Source organism: Lineus longissimus, chromosome 18 (assembly GCF_910592395.1).
Source record: "Lineus longissimus chromosome 18, tnLinLong1.2, whole genome shotgun sequence".
Taxonomy (NCBI): domain Eukaryota; kingdom Metazoa; phylum Nemertea; class Pilidiophora; order Heteronemertea; family Lineidae; genus Lineus; species Lineus longissimus.
In genome coordinates this window covers 6,460,515-6,482,580 of record NC_088325.1, presented here as the reverse complement: position 1 = coordinate 6,482,580, position 22,066 = coordinate 6,460,515, and the positions used below count along the sequence as shown (strand labels likewise).

At 43.7% G+C, this 22,066-nt stretch overlaps 1 protein-coding gene across 1 annotated transcript; it reads left to right on the top strand.

Moving 5' to 3' along the window:
* Nucleotides 1-537: 537 nt before the first annotated feature.
* LOC135502649 (uncharacterized protein K02A2.6-like) lies at nt 538-2,586 on the top strand. Its single transcript, XM_064795604.1, has 2 exons — nt 538-558; nt 862-2,586. The coding sequence occupies exons 1-2, from the start codon at nt 538-540 to the stop codon at nt 2,584-2,586; spliced, it is 1,746 nt and encodes a 581-aa protein (XP_064651674.1).
* Nucleotides 2,587-22,066: the final 19,480 nt, after the last annotated feature.

Here is a 22,066-nt window from a genome sequence, read left to right as displayed (position 1 = left end):
TGCAGTTTAGGCACAAAATCCTATGTGATAAGAGATACCGCGTATGTTCATTAGTCAATATGAAGTCAACCCTCGATAGGTCAACACTCCTTGCAGAAAAGTCTGCATTCCCGCCATCTCCACCTCTCCGAACACATGTGTCACTGATGTGATAATACACGGCCTGTCTGCGTCCAGTACGGAGTAGGTTGGTGGTCCTATCCAACCAAACTGGCTTCTCTTGATGTTGCAGGATTAGATCATGTGGATGATTCGGTGGTTTTCCAGCGGCTCCTCTGGCAAATTGACGATGGCAACCTGCACGTGTCCTTACTCTAGGATGCTGCTTGAGACTACATAAGTAAAACGGCTCATCAGTTTTACTTTGCGAGTCCGACACATTTTGTACTTGGTAGGTATTGGCCTCATTTCTAGCAATTTTCATCCTTATACCTTGCGGCATCAGACTTAGCAAGAGGCACACGCTGCACAATTTCTGACGGGTCTTTCTGTTTCCTCTTTCGAACATTTGGGCCCTTCTTCCCAGCACCAGGCCGAATGCCATGGTGCGCAAGGGTGGTAAGATTCAGTAGTTTATGCCCGCTTAGATTATATTTTACGACAAGCAAATCACAATCTGTCTCCAACATTGAAACAGCCACCACTGTAATTTTGATAATGAGGAGGTGGACATACGTGACCAAATTATCGAAAAATGCCTGTCCAATAAGCTGAGGAGGAAATTGTTAGAAAAAGAAGGTTTGACGCTTGAGAGACTGTTGCAAACATCGCGTGCCTTAGAGGCTGTCGAGTATCAGCTAGAGTCGATGGGTTCTGGTGTGAAGCAGGAAAAATCCGAAAGTGTGAATCGTGTCACTAAAGCAGGCCAAGGTGGGAAAAGGGACAAAAGTCGTTTTCAAAAAGGCGGTGCTAAGGGTGGCAGTGGTTTTAGGTGTGGTCGTCAAGGTCACTTTGGACGTGACCCAGAGTGCCCCGCACGGGGGCAGGAGTGTCGGAAATGCGGAAAAGCTGATCACTTCGAAAAAGTTTGTCGTTCGAAAAAAGGGAACCAAGGAGGAGCAATCGGCTCCAAAAGGGGGTGCTAAAGGATCGCAAAAGAAACAACGATCGTGTTACGTGGAAACACCGAATTCAGATTCGGATTCTGAAGCGTTGTTTGCTGTTCATTCTTCAACGGAACGATCCGAGATTAAGGTTGATGTGCAGGTGTGCGATAAATCAGTGTCTTTTGTTGTGGACACCGCCGCAGCGGTATCCGTTATACTGCATGAAATGTATCGATCACAATTTGCATCAGTGCCAATTCAGGAAAGTGAAATGCGTCTGAAAAGTTATTCAGGAAATCCGATTCCGGTGGTCGGAGAAATTTGTGTGCCTGTTGTGTATAAGGGGCAAAAAGCTGAGTTACCCCAAGTAGTAGCAAAAGGTGAAAAGGAGGCGCTATTGGGCCGACATTGGCTCAGGGTTATCAAGCTTGATTGGAAGCATATTTTTGGTGTTTTTAGTGATGACCCCGAGGTTGAGAAGCTCATTCAGCGTTACCCTTCTGTTTTTAGTGGGAAAACAGGTACTATTACTTGGTTCAAGGCAGACTTGAAGCTTAAAGAGGGCGCTACGCCAATCTTTTGTGAGGCTAGGCCAGTCCCATACTCCATCAAGTCTAGAGTCGGTCTTGAACTTGACAGGTTGGCTGAGGTGGGAATTCTAAAAAAGGTGGAAACCAGTGAGTGGGCTTCTCCGATCGTGGTTGTCCCCAAGGCATCGGGTGAACTGCGAATTTGTGGTGACTTTAAGGTGACAATCAATAAATCGTTGGAGGACAATAGCTATCCATTACCTACGGCAGATGACTTGTTTTCAACGCTGGCTGGTAGCGAAGTGTTCTCTAAGTTAGATTTAACCCAGGCATACCAACAATTGGAGCTCACGGAGGCGTCAAAGCCGTTGTGTACGATAAATACGCATCAGGGTCTTTACCAATTCCAGAGACTGCCTTTTGGCGTAAAAACAGCGCCATCTATTTTCCAGTCTGTCATGGATCGTGTGTTGGTCAATATACCCGGCGTTGGGTGTATTTTGGATAACATTTTGACGGGAACAAAACCTGAGGAGCATCTGCGTCGTTTGGAGGATGTCTTGAAACGGTTGGCCAAGCACCACATTGTGGCCAAGCTACCTAAGTGTAGGTTCCGCGTACCGGAAGTTGTCTATTTCGGTCATCGTGTTAATGCTGAGGGTCGCGCGTGTGTACCAGAGAAGGTGGACGCTATTTTGAAAGCAAAAACGCCAACTAACGTTGCAGAGTTGCGCACTTTTCTGGGCATTGTAGGCTATTATGGGGCCTACTTGCCAAACTTGTCAACTACGTTTTCGCCATTATATCGTTTACTCCGTGGCGATGTACCGTGGGAGTGGACTGATGACTGTAATAAAGCGCTAGAGCAAGTGAAAAAGGAACTAACTAGTGATCGCGTTTTGGTGCACTATGATACCAAGAAGGAGTTCTGGACGAGTCTTTTTTTATCGTGTGTTCAGATTAACAATAATAGATCAGATAGATTATTTTCCGTGTTCCATAGGGGTTAGGCAGGGCGAAAATATGTCGCCACTCTTATTTGCGTTATATCTAAACGATTTTGAAATTTTTTTGAACGACCATGGTTTTAATGGTCCTTCTGATTTACATATCAATAGCCGATGTGAGTTTTTAGACAACTTGGAGATTTTTTTGAAGCTGGCAATATTATTGTATGCGGACGATATGATTCTTACGGCAGATGATCCTAACGAGTTACAAAACGCCCTGAACTTATTGCACGATTACTGTGAGGAGTGGCATCTGATCGTAAATATTAAGAAAACCAAGGCAATGATTTTTTCTCGGGGGAAGCTTAGAGTAAATATACCGGAATTTAGATATAATGAGGGTAGGGTCGAGTTGGTAGATCATTTCACATACTTAGGCGTAACATTCTCATATAATGGAAATTTTGCGAGGGCAATAAAGATAGATATAATAAAGGTATGAAAGCCATGTTTGGTGTACTGAGAGCGTGTAGAAGACTTTCTCTTACGGTCGAATTGAGTCTAGACATATTTGACAAAGTAGTCACACCAGTTTTGCTATATGGTAGTGAGGTGTGGGGTAACCAAAACACCGAGTTGCTGGATCGTGTACAAGTTAAATTTTGCAAATATTTGCTACGATCACCGTTAAGAACTCCTACAGTAATGGTAATGGGAGAACTTGGGCGATACGAGACAAGACCACTAATGAATATTCATAGGTTGGAGGGTCCAGGCCTATCTATTAGACGAGTGCATGTTTTTTACTCTCAAGTACATATTTGGAGAGGTATTGAAAAAATATTTGTTGTGGCAAGTCTACAGATATAAAGAAATTATTTGATGAAAAAATTAATTTCGAATTTTGCTAATTGGGTAATAGGGGGCGTGTTTTGAGTTTTTTCTGCCAGTTGGCTGAAAAGAGTGGAAATATCAAAGTCTGTCTAATTTGTCGATTAAAAAAAAATTTCCGTGGTCAATCACCATTTTATTTTTCACCATTTACTTGCCCGACTGTCCGGAATAACATAATCTAAATTTCAGATTCACAACACCACGCGTTCTTTGATGCGTCGCGGTCAAACATTGACAATTTAACTGCTAAAAGGCTTAAAAAATCAATTGTGGTCTTGTCTCATACTCTTTGGCTGAGTTCGACTGTAACTCTAGGGTCGGCTTAGAGTTCCTCAGGCGATGACATCATGCCTTAAATGCGCATGTCGAGTAGGGGTAGCACGCGAACGCAGTCGAGTCGGTTCGGGTTGATTTGGTTTGTTTAAACATGGCGGATATAGCGGCAATATACGAATTTTTAGACTTCATTTTTCCCAATAGTACAATAGATGTAGAGCTGACAAGTCAAGAACATTTATGGACACTATGTTTGTTCGACAGAAGGAAATGGGTGCCCAAAATAACTGGATTTGCAGAAAATGTTATCCCGCAATTCAGTTTGCAGGACTTCAGAGCCCACTTCAGAGCTTGGCTAATCAAAATCAACTGTGAAATGTGGCAATTTCTCATTATTTCTGGTTTATTTCACCCGATAATAATGGCTTCACATAACAGCTATCAATATTTATCAACAGCGTTATTACAGGAGTACACAATATTGGATATAACAATGTAAAAATCACGAATTTATCCCTTACGTTTTCGAGGCCGCCATTTTGTCACGTGGTTTTTGTCGAGTCTGCTGAGTTCAACGCTCATGCCATCGAGGGTTGAGCCCGAGTAGCTAACTAGGTCAGATATGACGTCAATCGGGTCGGTACCCGAGGAAAAAATGAAGTTCGACTGGAGCTCGACCCGACCGAGTCCAACCTCGGGTTACAGTCGAACTCTGCCTTTGAAGATTCACATAGCCGTGCGAATGTTATTTTTTTTGGAACAGACTCAGAATTGGAAAAACAGATAAATGGGCTTATAACTTTTATAACATAACTAGGGAGCATTTAGACGAGGGTTATTTAAACCAAGGCTGGTGTAAAAGTGTGAAAACTGTTCTAGACAGCTGTGGCCTCACTCAAATTTGGTATACTCCCGAGGTTTTGTCCCTACGAGAACTGAAAATTGTAGTTGAACAGATAATGAGAGACCAGTGTGAACAACTATGGAGAAACGAGGTAAATAACGATTTCAGATGTACAATTTATAGAATGTTTAAACAGAACCTGAATATGGAGCCCTATGTTAAAAAATTACCATTATATCAAACGGTCAGTATTTGTAAATTTCGTACTGGATCTATAAAATTCCCAGAAACAGTAACCAGAATGTATAGAAATGAGACTGCAGAAAATGTTTGTGGTCTTTGTGACCAGGTTTGTGTAAGAGACGAACTTCATTATTTTATTACGTGTCCGTATTTCCGTCACATGTGAGTAAGGTTGTTTCCAAACTTAAAAGAATTACCTCAGGTTTTTTATCATGAATTTTTCCATCGCATTATGACTAAATGTTCCCGGGTAAACTTAGACAATATTCATAGTTTTTGTAAAGAATTCATCAGCTTGGTCCACCATATGTAAATGTTAAATCATGTAACCTCTTATACCCGAAAGGGTTTTTTGGAGAGAAATAAATTATGTTATGTTATGTTATGTTATGTTATGTTAGTAGTCCTCATATCAATGTGTTTGGTCGCCTGACGCTTGTAGAATTTTACTTGTGGTCCAATGGACTAATGGTTGTTCAGCATTTCCAAAAAAAGACTCGTCCAGAACTGATTTGTAAGGTTACACTTTCAAGGTCAGGTTCAATTGTTCAAAATCTGAATTTGGAACTTAAATTTAAAGGGACAACTTGGGCGTGTGATTTTCCTGGCCAGGAGGATAATTCCCGTGCTTGACACCATGCGCCACCCCTGGTAGTATTACACTGATGCCGTTCTCTGATAACGGCATTCATCAGTATTGGAAGGCAGTTTATTGCATGGCTTGCGAATTTCAGGCAGTCCTAAGGTTACACCCCGTTCTCGTGAATTGTTTATTGCAATTCAAAGAGTTTTCATTTATCCTGTTTCGAGAAGTTGCGGTCCTGCTGGAAGCCGTTTTAGTATAAAAAAACAACATATCTGCCCAAGTTGGTGATTTACATATGTAGACATGTCAGTAACATTATTTTGTGAACTTGTTATCCCAAACCCTGCAAGAAGGCCCCCTACCAGCTGTCCAACGTAAGGCCCCCTACTAGCTGCTCAACGTAAGGCCCCTACACACCAAAAAACGCACCTTGAACGTAGCGGAAAATGCCGCGGTATCCGCTCACATACAGGGGTCGCACCTAACGCGTGAAACGTTCGGGGAGGCTCATTAGAAAGGCCATCATTTTCACCCGTTTCAATGCATTTTCCTATTATTTTCCAACCGTCCTGAAAATCGGTTCTTTTATAATATGGCTTGCTTCAAAATCTTATTCGGTGCTTTATTTGCATTATGGCATAGACTATGGTTTTCTGAAATACACAGTAAATCCAATACAATGGCTTGTCTGACTGGAATATAAACAATGATGAACAGCATTAATCTCTTAAGCTATTTGAAATTGCCCTGTACATTTCGGGGTGTGTTCTGCGCCAGTTACAGATTAACGCTATCTTTAGATTGCGCTGTGTGTTCTTAGGATCCTTTAATTGCGCGACAATCTCGAGATCGCGCAAGGGTGGCTCTGCGCTTTTTGCCGATTAGGCATTTTAGTTATGATGTAGTTACGTATATGGCGTTGTAAGAGCACTTATTTTGCTTTTGGTAGCTTTATTTTCACCTATTTTTTGCTACACCTTCGGTCACATTACTGTCATGTGATTGTCTATGGAATGCTGAATGTGAATTAATTCAATACCGGCTAAAGATAGCCACAAGATATATTTGACTTATGGCATGTTGCGCAGCGCAATCTTAAGATAGCGCAGATCGGTAAAATGCGCGGAACACATGTATATCAACACAGAACCTACATACAACTTTTTAGTGGATGAAAGTTCCCAAACTCCTCGACATTACCATAATCTGTATGATAACAGATCATGGACATCACACTTACGGATGGTTATCCGTAAAGGGTTACCTTAACCATAAAACTTTTAACCTGAAGACTTTCGCCACGGTTTTTATGGTTAAGGTAACCGTCGAGGATAACGTGGCTCTTGTGCTTTTGAACAACCGAGCCCTGCTGGGCAAGTTGAGAATCAAATAAAACCGAAATTCAGTGTCAAAGGTCACCTGATCTAGGGGTCCTGAGAACAAAGTTTCAAGTTCTCAACCCCCGTGGTAAGGAAACTTGAAACTGTTTTTTGAAACAAACGACAGCCGACGACGGACAGCAGCACTGCGGTTTTGTATTGAATTCCAAAGCACAGGAAGGAAAACATAACACATTTTGCAATTTGAATACAATCAGTCATGTCCAAGCACCATGCGGAACTGATGAATTGTAGGTTCCTTTCTTAAGCAGAATATGCGAGTTAAAAGAAGTATTCCGTTCGTGCTGATTGCGAATATTGGACGTGGATTTGGAGGAACTGGAAATATTACTTTGAATCCTGGAACTCTGGCAACATTCTTCAAAGCGTTGTCATCTTTAAATGACACCCAAACAAGTGAAAAGGATTTATATTTTCCTTTTCTAGATCTCTTCCCTTGCAAACACATAAATATGCTGTTGACATGATCCCAGATTCCGTAACCCTTTTTTTTAATATTTAACTTTTGCTTGTGAATCAGTTTGTAAGAACCTTCGAAGCAAAATACAACTACAGACCTTTTATCATAAACAAAAATGGTATCATTTGACCACACTACCTGGGGAGGCCAGACATGATATGTTCCTTCTGAGACGGACGTTATAAACTTTGGATGAGTGAATGCAATATTTTGTTCGGAGCGATGGTCAATTTCAAATAGAATCAATTCGTAATCAGGCTTGGTTGTTCTGGTAAGGTTTTGAGTCCAAACTAGCACACGACTCATGTCATCTGACATCACTGGGCTGCATCTTAAACCAGTTATGGTGTAGATCACTGTAACACGAGATACAAACCTTCCGCTAATACTGTATAAATCTGCAGACAACTTACTGCGATAGGAATGTAAGCAGAACACAAGCAGGTATGTTTTAAAGCATAATATATCAGTGACCCGATATTGAAGGTTAAAAAGCAGTCTCTGTGTATGAGTCGAGCCTGGGTAATATGCAATAATAAAAGATGGAGGATTCATCCATTGGGAAATGCCACCACATGAATGTAAGAGAAAGAACTGTTGTATAGGAGAGTAAACAATACATAGTAAATTCTTCGGAGAAGTTTTCTTCAGTTGAAACTTTCGTTGTAGCCGAAACGTAGCGAGTCTATTCGGACCTAAGATGAGAAGAACGTGAAGTTTGGTTACTAGTGACCTTCAGCACAGTCAGAATGTATCAGATATCCGTATGGAAAATGCGTATGTCGCATACAGGTAAGTGATACATAAAATGAGCTTCAGCTTGATAGCTCAGCCGTGCGCAACTAGTGAACAGCTCAATAGATAGGTGGCAGTGAACACGCTTTTAAAAAAAATCCCTTAAAAAAATCACAAACAATTTTCAACGAAATCTACAATATTTCTTAAACCATATGGAAATATGATAAAGATTCAATTTAGCTGCAAATGCAACTTAAAGCGTTTCATAACATACGTTACTGCCTCCCAGGCGTATCCAAAACATTTCTTTCGATTATGATTATAGAGTACCACTCTTCGTCCAAGCTGCACAAACTGATGAAGTCGTACGCAGAATTATACGGGCAAGAGATTCGACGGTGCTGAAAGTCTCTAAAAACGCATACTGTATGGCTCCCGTGGGTCTTTGGGGGGGGGGGGGGGTAGGGGTGCTACTCCACGGAAATCCTGAGACCGAGGTGATGCCAGAGTGCGCCGTCGGTATCTCGTCGGTATCCTCCCTTCTCCGCCGATGAGGACCCCAAGATTGGGAGTCAAGACGGCTATTACCCTTTTTTTGTCCCCCACTCATCTACCAGAACGGTTACACTTCTATGCTTCAAAACATGGCTATCATGACTATTCGGTCATGACTTCAATGGTTTTGTTATACGTGTATCAGTCTTTACGATGTCCAAATTTGTAAAACGGATAGAATTGATATAAATAAGCGTTGTACGACGGGGGACGTGCGGAGAATAGAAGAACAGTCAATGGTAGTCTCCGTACATTCCCTTTCTTTCCAACTCGTCCATATTGCAACAACACTACATGACACTTGTGGGTATTGCAAGAGACATGCACGGAAAGCCCTCGTCAATGCGTATATAGTGGAAGACCAGGTATTCGATAGAAATAACTTATTGCTTGGGCGATTCCAGGTATGCTGACCTGACACAAATCATATGTGCGCGTCGTTCAGAAGAAGGGTAACCTGATCATTTGGCGAGGTTGGCAATATCAATTGTCGAGCGATTTCATTGGCTAGCCGTTGAGTGTGCGTCTGACGGATTTCCCGTCCTATTGGAATGATTGGATCAGCGTTGAAAGGAGGAGACTTCTTTATTGACATTAAATGCCGTTAGGGTGGCATGTCTTAAACCGAAACCTCAAGCAACCAGACGGGTTTCCATCCACGGAATCAGTGTCCAAGAGAAGGAGGATAATCCAGTCATGGTGTAGCTGTTGGTGTCTCAATACAGTACATGTATGACATCTCAAGTACAAAAATATTCAAATTTGATCTAATTCTACCTCTAGTAAAGCACAAAGCTCGCTATGTCTGCGGGCACACAAAGCAATTTATCTTTATGGAAGCCAAGCAGCGCCACACAAATTTAGCCACCTCGCAGAATAATAACAACGATGGTATCGCAAAAAGTTGCGTTGTGAGTATAGTTTGCGAGTGGTTTACGGGGTTTCGCGATGCAATACCTAGCAAAGTCGATAAGATATTGCAAGGTTGGTGTTGGAGGCATTCGGTGTCGAGAAAATTCATTGAACTAAAATAAAGAATGCGCTAGAGCGGGATGTAGCCTTAGGCCTGCCTGAAATTCGCAAATGATGTCAAAAACTGCCTCACAACACTGGCTGAAGTCTTTAACATATATCACGTCAGTGTGTTGCTACAAGTGGCGGCGCATGGTGTCAAGCAGGGGTATTCTCTCCTGGCTCTCCCACGCCCAAGTTGTCCCTTTAAGGGTAAGTTAAGAGTATGTTAAAGGTAGTTATAATGGCCCTCGCACACTTGTGCCTCGTGCGATGCAATTTTCCGATCCGAATGACGATAAGAATTGACGCTTGCTGATTCAACTACGAAACAGTCCATTAGTCAGGGTCTTCGAGGATATATTGTAACTCGTCGGCACTTACATACCCTTTCCATCCAGATGTATGCCCCTTCTTTGTTTAATTTTGGACCAGCTTCATCCTCATGTTGTGATGAATGTATTATGCAAGTGCTTTGCAAACTGTATTCAACACTAAAACCCACCAACCGTCTTGCCGATGGTAGAAAAATAGAGCACTGCAGTAGCGATCTCGTCAGTGACACCTCCTTCCTGGTAAGATAGCCTTCCCAATGCACTCGCTCAAAGATTCTTAAAGAAATTACCATGTGGAATGACATTATAGAATACATAGCCGTGTGTATGTATAATGCACTGTTGAGCAGTGGAGACACGTGATGAGCCATGGTCTAATGGAATGGTTGTCATATGATTTCTCTGGTTATTTCAACATTGCTAAGGTTCAGAGAAAAGCTCTAGGTATTTTAAACTCAGCGAAGTTACTTTAAAAAATTGAACTTGCGTTATCAAGTTGAGTTTTGGACCAGTATTGATACATCTGATTTCTATTCCCTCCGCCGTTTTTTAAAGAACACAGCGTATCAATTGTCAAAGTATTAGACGGTTTTTCCAATTTCGTTTCGCATCGAACATCGTAAAAAAAGCGTGTTGTTCGTTATTTTCAGCACTCAAAACCTAATCCTGGCCTTGGAAACTTTTCGCGCCTCTGAAGTGCATGCCGAGGTTGGACTTAAAGGTCCATTGGTACTTTAAAGGACAATATTACCAAACTGTCGACTGCCCACCACTTCCTATTCTAGATAATAAGTACATGTAGTTTTCATTAAACAAATGCACAAAAAAGGAAAAAATCTGACTAAATATTCACGCTATTCCGATGTTGATTTCGATTTCATGGCCTGAGTTAGCCCTCCTTGAGTCAATCCTCTCAACGTGGACCGATGCTCTAGTAAGGCGCTGCCTGAAGTCATCTTGTTGTAGATAGAGATGTTTTCCTTGTTGTTATGTGAATCGGGGAGAGTCCCAATAAACCTCGGTGGCGGATGAGGTTACTTGCTGTTGGTTAAGCTCATGCAAATAAAATACACTGCGCACATTCGTGATCTTTTCCTAACCTGGCTCCGAAAAAAGTTGAAATCGGAAAGAAATTGCGTAACTTGCAAGGCGCAGCCTTCAAAATCTCGGCACAACAACACTGCCTTCACAGCCTTTAGTGACCCTGTTGACTAGTTAAAAACTTTTCGAAGTATAGTGTGCGAATGATAAGAGAAGAATAAACCTATTGAAGTAAAAGGCCGCTCATTCCTTTAACATCACCCTGATAGTACGACGCTACGTCATTGCCAGTGTGTGTCTGGATTTGATGAGTGAGCTGTTGAACTAGGAATTCCTGGGCTTCACCTTACTCACCTGGCAGTGCTTGAACGTGACAAAAGCATGGATTTTCAAGTTTACGAAATGAGTTTAGCGAAGTAAGATAAAAATCCTGCCTATAACCGAAAACACTTTTAGCCCTGGATTGTACTTTCTCCAGACGCCTGAACGCATTCGTAGCATTGGATTTGATTTCCTTAATTAGTGCTCCGAAGCTCAATGGATATCCTGTCCACGATGAGGGAGAAGTGTTGCATCTTCGTAGGTCTTGCGAGCAGTTTATCATACGCTCAAACATGTTGAAATAGTTGAAAGCAAATATGTTTTTTGAACCACGATCTGAATCGATCGATATCGATTGTACTATACATGTACTCATACATGTTGTGAATTGAGATCAAAACGAGTATCACTGCCTATTTTCTTTAAACTCTGCATCGCCCGGGTTGATGAATGATGCTACTACTATGTACAGGGCACCGTGCTTGGCAGGCACCATAGAAGTTCAGGCACTGTGCATCTCCGGGCGCTGAGCATATCCAGGCACCATACTAGTCAAGGCACCATACATGTCCAGGCACCAAGCATGTCCAGGCACCATGTAAGTTCACACACTATGCATGTCTAGGCACGTCTAGATGCCTAGCATGTCCAGGCACCATGCTTGCCAGGCACCATGGAAGTTCAGACACTATGCATGTCCAGGGACCAGGCACCATACTAGTCAAGGTACTGTGGTGTCCCGAGCGACCCCAGTCTGTCTTCGGCCCGTGTTGCGGCCGGGGCGAAAACGGTGCATTGTTGTTGTTATTGTAGTCGACGGGCGAGACGAGACAATAAAGTACGAGTTGAATTAAAAGCCGATTTGCAAGTTCATTAGTTCACTATATCATGTATATCGAGTACCAAAGAAGGCAAATCAAAGGACATTACAGTGGTGACAGCGTATAGGATTTAAAAAGAACCCAAATTAAAATTTGAAGGCAGGAATGGTTGTGTCATCGCGCTCGGTTGCCGCGCTCGACCCGCGTATTCTGATGCAATGCATGTAAACATAATGGGAGACCACAGCTAGATTAGTCCTGTTTGTGCCGTCAAATACAATGAAGCAACGCGTATAGAAACTTGCTTACGGTAATTTAGCATGTGTACATGATGTGTAAGCTAGTTGCAGACTCGTGACAGCAAAAATAGAGCCGAAAACTGCGTTTGTAATTGTACGTGCGTTCGTATTGACCAACCCATGCTCGTTTTTGTACGGAGGCCGGTTAGGACAAACTGTTTTTGAACCCCATGCTTGTTTTTGTACGGAGGCCGGTTAGGGTGAACTGTTTTTGATATTATTATGCACTGTTCTGAAATCGTGGTGACCTAAGTTTCCGAAGTGAGTTCGATACGCTGGCATGTCGTCACAGATACATTGATAGTAGTATAGTGTGTCAGTGGGGAGCAGATTATTGCAAGATCAATCAATAAATTTTGGTCAGGTTAAGTCCACTGAGCTGTGGTTGCAGGCCTATTTTGTGGGAGTTCACAAGTCTGAAGGGTTTATTTTTGGAGACAGAAAGTGTGTTCTGTTAGAAAGTAGGTCTATTAGAGTGATTATGGATACTCCAATAGGACGTGGAAGGGGGGCGACTACCCCGAGGCAACTGATGAGGCCAGGTGGAACCCCAAAAGGGGCAGAGGCTAATCCTGATGCTATGACAGAATTTTTGGAAACATTCACCAACCTGATGAGGACCAAAATGGGGCCAGAAACAGTGAAGGCAACTACAGCTTCAACCACCGCCGTAAATGTGAAAATTCAGGCACCGAAAAATTTCCAGTTAAATCAAAACTTCCGAATTTGGCTGGAAAGGTTTCATGACCGCCAGACCCCGTTAGCGAAAGATGAGCAAAATTGGTGGAATGCCTCTCAGCTGGATGTTTATAATAGGTCAGATAAGCTGATTGATTGCACTCCAAGGCCTTCCTCCTAGACATCTGCTATTGCACTACAGACACCACCTGCTGTGTTAGGTTTACCTGTCTTACTGGGTTCATTACACTTGGTGCAATATGGGTATGTGGATTAGATCGAATGCACTCAATGTGTTGCTGAATTCGTGCCATGAATTGTTATATAATGTTATATAATGATGAGTCATGGATTGGTCAAGGAACAGTTGCTTCAATGATTGTGATGCAGAGAAGCAGTGTATGCTTCTGCATTGGTTTCTATCTGATGTCCATGAAATTTTCGTTCGAAGTCACTCTACAAACCCTTGGCAGATTTGATAAGCAATATTCCTGTTTGTCACTGTTACAATACACCTTGGGATTTCACCCCAGACTGACCATAAAATTCCTAGGCCAAGGTCTGCATGGTCTGTGTGATAACAGAACAGGTAAAGATGAAACAGCATGCTTCATGCTAAACTGGACATTGCAGGATAGGCAGTATATCCACACCTGATGCATTGCAATTTTTTTAGCTTAAGTTGAAATTGGACGGATAGTTCTGACCTGGCTACAGGGAGTCTGTGTCAGTAAGTAGGCCACGCAATAGCATACATTATATAGGTCGCAGGGATGTGTACTATTTTCAAGTTAGGTCGAGATAGAGGCAAGGCTCCTCTCCTAAGAGTAAGGGTGGGGGTGGTCAAATTCGGATGGATAACAGTGAGCCCAGGGTAATCTAGTTGTACCCCATTCTGTCCCACCGCTTTGCACACGATCGCTCTTCGCAGGGCGGAACAATATATTGTTTAAAGCCTTCAAGGCCCCTACATCATTATTGTTTACAGGCCTAACTTAAAAAGCAAGGTACATGTTTTAACCAGTCTGATGAAAAACTATGAAAAAAAAAAATGTTTTTTTCACATAGGCCTACTATAAACAAACAGTCCGAAAAAGCAGTTACATCCTGCACCATGATCAACTACAATATTGCAATATAGAAACAAGCATCCGACAGGACCAATCAGGTCTTCATCTGAAGCATTGCCATTAGGCCTACATTGAGTACACTCTGATTTTGTCAGATGATGTGCCACTTACAGGCAGGAGTAAAAGCCCGCTACACACGAGGGACTTCTCACCAACTTAGTTGGTTTTAAAATTAACAACAGGTGCACAGGTGACTGGAAGTTGAGAGTCGTTCACCCACTCATACGAAAGACATAATCCCAGCAATATTTAGGTCCTGCACTATTTAGGCCAAAAGAGTCAAAATATGGCCCAACTATGTTGTTGACTGAATCACACGGGGAAATTTCTCCCCCACACTCCTTATATAAACAAAAAAATCCTTATATAAACAAAAGATGTCATCGAGAAATAGAACAAGTCGGTAGTGCAGCCAGCAACTCCAACCAGTCGGGCAAAGTATCAGTTACCTGGTCTGGATTCCTGTTATGAATTAAAATTCCAACTAAGTTGGTGAGAAGTCCCTCGTGTGTAACGGGCTTAACGATAACAAATTCTGTAACACCTGCTGTGGTAGGTCAGCCAGACATGCCATAGGAGATTAGGCTAGATTGCGCTAATCTCTGATCACGCCTGATTACCCTAATAACAACATCATCGGGCAATTCAAAGAGAAACTCCAACCTCACGGCCTCAAGGCATTTGCCTTTGCAGCCTGAGGTTCGCTTTTTAACCTTCGCTAACGGGATCTGGCTGTAATGTTGACAACTTTGTGAAGTTAGCCAAGATCCCTGATGAACAGCGTCGGGAACAACTCCTTTCAAGACTAGAACATCAGGCTTATGTTGCGGTCAACAATTTACACCTTGAGGAAAGCCTATCCTACGAGGATTTTTGTACTCGACTAATGAAGCGATTTCATAATACCTCAAGGGAGGATTACAAGTTACAGATGAGGGCCAGAGTACAGCGTGGAAATGAAACATACGAGACTTTCTCAGATGCCCTCCAAGAACTTGCCCTTAACGCGTACCCAAGTAGTGGGTTCGAACTACAACAAGAAATGGCCCTTGACCAGTTTCTTCTCGGAGTTACAGCAGAAGATGCAGTCAAACAGCAGCTGCTAATGAGTTCACCCGCCACCCTGAGCGAGGCCATTCGCAAGGTTAGGCAACTAGAGGCAGCCCAACTAGTGATGAAAAAGGGGGCAAGTGAGTCGAGCCAGCAGGAGGTGGCCAAGCCAAAACAGAAAGTGGCGAGCGTTGCGCCAAAGCCGGCGGAGAACTCCGATATGTCCGATATGTCCAAGGTATTAGAATTGTTGAGCACCATGAATGAGAGAATCTTGCGATTGGAAGGCCAAAAGGGAAACCACAGTACCAGTAAGGGAGATGGTTGCAAAACCTGCGGCGGTGATCACAGATTTCGGCGATGCCCTCAAAACGAGTGTTTCATATGCCACTTGAAAGGCCACATTTCCAAAGATTGCCCCAACAAGCAGGGAAACGAGGCGGCGGGATTGTCGGGGGGCAGCACAGTCCCGAAGAAGCAGTAGTGGCCCCACATGTAGATTCCGTTGTCCAAGAAGAAAACAAGGTTAGCCCAGCAGAAAATTCAACATTGGTGGAGAATTCAATGTTGAACCCCAAGGCGACAGTGTTTGAGCCCAAGCCTGGGCATTCACACGTCACTATTGGGAGTATACAGCTGGCTGACAGCAGCCTCTATTTGAGTGGTAAAGTAAACGACCAGTCAACGTCCATGCTTTTGGATACTGGAGCAGCAGTAACACTGATCAGTAGTGATTTATGGGACCGTCTCGATTCGGCCAAGACAACCCTTGAACCTGCAATGGGATCCCTGATGTCAGCCACCGAGGAAGACTTGCACATTATGGGGATGGTTGATGCCGATTTACAGATTGGATCCAATGTTTACTGTCATCCAGTGGTGGTGGTCAAGAAGCTATGCCACTCGTGTCTTTTGGGAAGCGACTTCTTTGCAAAGCACCAGTGTACCATTCGATATGAAAGTGCTACATTGGAGGTTGGCAATGAAGAAATCCCATTGCGTCACCAAAGAGATGAACTTAAGATTTGTCGAGTCATCCTTGGGCGATCTGTGAAGATCCCAGCACAGACTGAGATGATTGTGCCAGGAAAACTTGCTAGGGGAGGTGAAGCTAGTCATCTGACACCAGGAATGATTGAAGCAAAAAGGGGCCCGACATCGTTCACGACAGGGCGTACTTTGGTGAAGTCAAACCATGGCAAACTCCCCATTCGTGTGGCCAATTTCACAGATAGCCCTATTAGGATGAGGACCAATCAGACATTGGGATGGTTTCACCCAGTCACAGAAATAAGTGGACATCAGGACGACAAACATGTAGGGGCCAGGGAGAATGGAGAGGAACAGGAACACTTGGCTGCAGCTGATATAGCAGCAACCAGTGCTGGGACGCTTTGTACCCCAGACCCTGTATACTCTCCCATACTCGGACAGGGACAATTGGCTGCAGCTTCCATAGCAGTAACCAGTGTTGGGACGCCTTGTACCCCAGACCCTGTCCAATCTCCTTTGCAATCAGAAAGACTTGGAAAACTGTTGGAAAAATTGGAAATAGACGAGATAGATCTGACTGGGTCACAGCGTGCCACGCTGATTTCCCTCATAGCGGAATATCAGGATATTTTCTCAATGGATGATCTGGATATTGGGCACACCACAGTGGTTGAACATCGGATAAACACCGGAGATGCTGTCCCGATAAAGCAGAGGCCGCGGAGGGTACCACCCCACCAACAACATTTTGTTGATGAGACAACCAAAGACCTCTTGGACAAAAATCTCATAAAGGAGTCTACTGGACCATGGAGCTCGCCTATCGTACTGGCTAAGAAGCATGATGGGAGTTTTCGCCTATGTGTAGACTACCGAAAGCTAAATGAGTGCACTGTGAAGTCAGCCCAACCACTGCCAAGAATAGATGATACACTTGGAGGACTGGCTGGGTCCTGTTGGTTCAGCAGCCTTGATTGTGCCAGTGGCTACTGGCAAGTGGGCGTGGCTCCCGAGGATCGAGAGAAAACAGGATTTGTGACAGGAGTTAAGCAATATGAGTGGTTGGCCATGCCATTTGGTCTGACTGGAGCCCCAGCAACTTTTACCAGGCTCATGAACATCGTGCTAGGGGGGGTAGAGTACTGTCTCGTGTACTTGGATGATATAATCGTACATACACCATCGTTTGACCGGCATATTCAGCAGTTACGAGAGGTTTTTGAGCGCCTCAGGAAGGCCAACATGAAGTTGAAGCCAGTGAAGTGTAAGTTGCTGCGACGGAGTCTGAAATGGTTGGGACATGTTGTGTCCAAGGACGGGATCGCCACTGACTCTGAAAAGATACGCCAGGTCCAAGAATGGCCAACTCCAAAGGATGTAGGTGAAGTAAGATCTTTCATGGGCTTGGCTGTATATTATCAAAAGTATGTGAAGAACTACTCAGAGATAGCAGCCCCACTTCACCAGTTGACTGGAAAGAATGCAATTTTCGAATGGACAGAAGCCTGTGAACAGTCATTTTCCAAACTGAAGAAAGCATTGATTGAGGCACCAGTCTTAGCATACCCTGACTTCTCCGAAGATGCGGGTCTCTTTGTCTTGGACACTGATGCCAGTGACTTTGCTGTAGGTGCCGTTTTGTCCCAGCGTCAAGAAGATGGCTCTGAAAGGGTGATCGCATACGGCAGCAAGAGTTTGCAAGGTGGAGAAAATAATTACTGCACCACACGGCGGGAAATGTTAGCTCTCGTGAAATTTGTTAAGCATTTCAGGTACTTTCTCCTGGGAAAAAGGTTCTTGGTCCGAACAGATAACATTGCGCTCCGTTGGCTGCTTAATTTCAAAGACCCATCCGGACAGGTGGCCAGATGGCTCGAGTGCCTAGCCGAGTTTGATTTTAAGATTGAACATCGTGCAGGAAGGCTACACGGGAATGCTGATGCCCTGTCTAGAAAGCCCAGTAGAGTCAGACAACATGGAGATTGCCCATCATGTGGGCCCACTGACAAAAAGAGAATCGATCAGCAAACGCCAATGGACAGAAAAACTCAGTCGGTGAACCTAGCAAGTGTAGCAGTGACCCAGGCAAAACCAAGTGCAAAGTCCAAGCTACAGAGAAAAGTACCAACCCTAGTGGAACTGCCTATGGATTGGACCGCTGAGAAAATTGGACAAGCTCAGGTCAATGACCCTGAAATCAACGAAGTTTATCAGCATGTCCTTTCCAAAGAGACAATAATTCCACAAAGTGTTTTGCAAGGATGCAGTACTCGGACACGGGCAGTTTGGGCCCAGAGACAATTGTTGGAACTAGAGGAGGGAGTTTTGTATTTCAAGTCTCCGGATCAGTCAACCCAAAGCCGTTTGGTTCTCCCAGTAGCATTGATAAAGCCAGTCTTAGTTCAAGCTCACGAAGGCTTTGCTGGTGGCCATTTGGGAATGAGGAAGACCTATGCCAAACTTCGATCTCGCTGCTGGCGACCAGGCTTAAAGCGTTTAGTTGAAGACTTTGTTCGCACATGCCCCAAGTGTCAGAAATGCAAATCACCACCCAAGGGAATAAGAGCCCCCTTACAGAGTATTCCAGTGGGCAGACGAAACCAAAGGTTGCATATCGATTTTGTGGGGCCCATTAATCCACCCTCCAGAAGGGGAAACCGTTATATCATGGTGGTGGAAGATGCGTTCACCAAGTGGCCCGAGGCATGGCCAATGAAAAATCAGAAAGTCTCCACCTGTGCAAGAGTTCTAGTCAACGAATATGTCTCGCGTTTTGGTGCACCCGAGGGTATACATTCCGACCAAGGGGGGAATTTTGAATCAAAAATCTTCGGAGAGATGTGCAGCTTATTAGGCATTGAGAAGACTAGGACAACTGCATATCACCCGCAATGCAACGGTCAGGTTGAAAACCTGAATAAAAGCCTGAAGAAAATGCTAACAACCCTTGTAGATGAAATGGGACGGGATTGGGATGACAGATTACCATCAGCACTCATGGCATATAGGTCCAGTATACATGAGTCAACAAAGGAAACTCCTTTTGCAATGACTTTCGGAGCTGAAATGCAAATACCTCTTGACCTTATGATTGGAACATCTACATGTGGCTCTGCTTCCCCAGAAACAACAGTATATGTGAAGGATCTCCGAGAGAAAATTGAAACATCATATCGAAATGCCAGGGACAACCTGAAGACGGCTCAGAGGCGACAGCGACAGTACTATGACCAGAAGATGAAAAATTCTTCTTTTTCCCAGGATGATTTAGTCCTCTTGAGAGACTATCATCTTCGGCCAGATGAGGTTAACAAGTTCCACAAGCCATGGAAGGGACCTTATAAGATTAAGGAAAAGATATCAGAGGTGAACTATAGGATTGTGCCTCTCGATGGGAAAACCAAGCAAACAAAAGTGGTCCATCTGAACAACTTGCGGCGCTTCTACATTAGAACGGAGGATGAGCCACGTCGGGTGGATGATCATCCTAATAAAACATCAGAGAAGAAGGATTTCATTGAGAAATTTGAAATGGAGTCAGCTGCTGAGAACTCTGAGACTGAGTCTGAAGAAGAGGTAGAGACTATGCCTTTAGAATTTTTGAAACTGCCTATAGGAAGGTCTTGCGAAGAAACCCCAGAATCTCGTGGACAAGACAAGCTGATGTCAAGACCAGATTTGAGGGACCCTCTTGGTGCTGCTTTAGATACACCAGAAGGGAAGGGCCGCTTTGGTACCCCTAACTCTCAATCTGGTTCCCCCGACGTGCAACGTCCAGGGATGGGACCATCAGATGGAGCAGTAGATCCACCAGATGGGGAATCTGCAATAGATATTCCAAACCCAGACCTGGATGGCACCGCCTCTTCAATTGATTCATCTGTGTATGATCCAGCAGACGAAGTACCCATGAACAAATATTGCTTAAGACCACGTAATGATATGCAGAGGCCTGCACGTTTCCGTTTGTCAATCGATTGCGCCGCGCGTGACACAAACCAACGCGATTCCGCATCAATGCAACAGAACAAAATGCGATGGCTCAAGCGCGCCAGAAAGTTAAAATTGAACCGCATCTCAGCAACGACTTAATAGTGAAAACCTGTTTGTAGCTTTAAACAATTCCTGAATTCATGGAGGCCACGGAAAAGTAATTTGGTAACTTGTAACCTGGCACCCCTATACCTGGGACGCTCTGTACTCCGGGAAGGGAGAGGTGTAGATTTACATTACCTCATGCCAGGGTACTAAGGTGCCTTTGATCTGCCGCTCACAGGAGGATTTTCGTTCTGAAGCAATAAGGACTTAGTAAATGGATAAGAGACTTTTAAATTCATTTAGTAGTGCACTGAGGGAAGCCTATAGAGACAATCTGTTCGTTTAGTGTGTTTGATCAACACATGTTAAGACTATTTTTGGATATATTTGTTGTGTTTGTATATCCTTGTTCTATGCAGAGAAATGGACTCAGGACTCATTTCATGTACTATTGCGTGTACTTGGATCTATAGTTTTGTGTATTTTATTGCTCAGGATCGGAGCTAGTAATGGTGTTTTTTTTTATATTTGATAATTATAAAATCATTTCAGTATTATTATTATCATGATTTTGGAGAAGACAATACTGAGGATGGACATGATGGAGGATAATCCCCACCCAACTCAGCAAGACGCTAACTCTTATTTTTGTGTTTTATGTTTGGGTAACATATGAAAGCCCTGTTATGTTAGTGAATTGAATTCTGTAACATTGTGGTCAGTTACACACTGACCAAATTTTGTGGGGGATGGTGTGGTGTCCCGAGCGACCCCAGTCTGTCTTCGGCCCGTGTTGCGGCCGGGGCGAAAACGGTGCATTGTTGTTGTTATTGTAGTCGACGGGCGAGACGAGACAATAAAGTACGAGTTGAATTAAAAGCCGATTTGCAAGTTCATTAGTTCACTATATCATGTATATCGAGTACCAAAGAAGGCAAATCAAAGGACATTACAGTACCATGTGAAGGCGCCATGCATGTCCACGCACCACGCATGTCCAGGCACCAAACATGTCCAAGTCACATGCCTGTCAAAGCACCTTGCTTGTCAAGGCAGCATGCTTGTCCAGGCACCATTTAAGTTCAGGCACTATGAATTTTGAGGCACCATGCATGTACAGGCAACATGCATGCCAAGGCCCCAGGCCCCATGTATGCCCAGGCACCATGCATATCCAGGCACCATGCATATCCAGGCACCATGTATGTTCAAGCACCATGCATGTCCAGGCGCCTGGAAAGCTCTTGTCAACTGTAAGTCTCTAACTGACACCGTCACATGTGAGAAGGATTTATGATTTTTATATTTTGTTGCTCCCTGCTGTAGTAGAAGTAGATAGCCAGTGTCGAAACCTATTTGCATTATCGTCGAATCAGATTTTTAACTTCTTCAGACCAATTTATAGTACGGTATTCTTGATTTCCGTGGTATCTTTTATCCCCGGTTATGACAGTGGCCTTCCTTGTAGCCAGGCATGCCAGGAACTGCTAGGTCGCAAGGAAACATCACATATCACACGGAGTTCTTAGACTTCTCCGACTGGAAAAGTAGGTCAAATCAGAATTCCTTCCGATATGCGATGTATCGTTCCTGATTCGTCAGAGGACCCACATGAACCATGAAAAAAATTATCGAAAACGAGTCTCTTATAAGCGAGACAAAACTTTAGATGTTTTGATCCCCTGGTGGCTAAGTAGTCGAGGATCATATCGGACCAAGTTCAGTGTCAAAGGTCACCTTACCTTGGACGTCATTAGTACAAAGTTTCAAGTTCATTGCCCTCTCAGTTAGGGAACTTGGATACAGACGACGACGACAAAGAGCCAA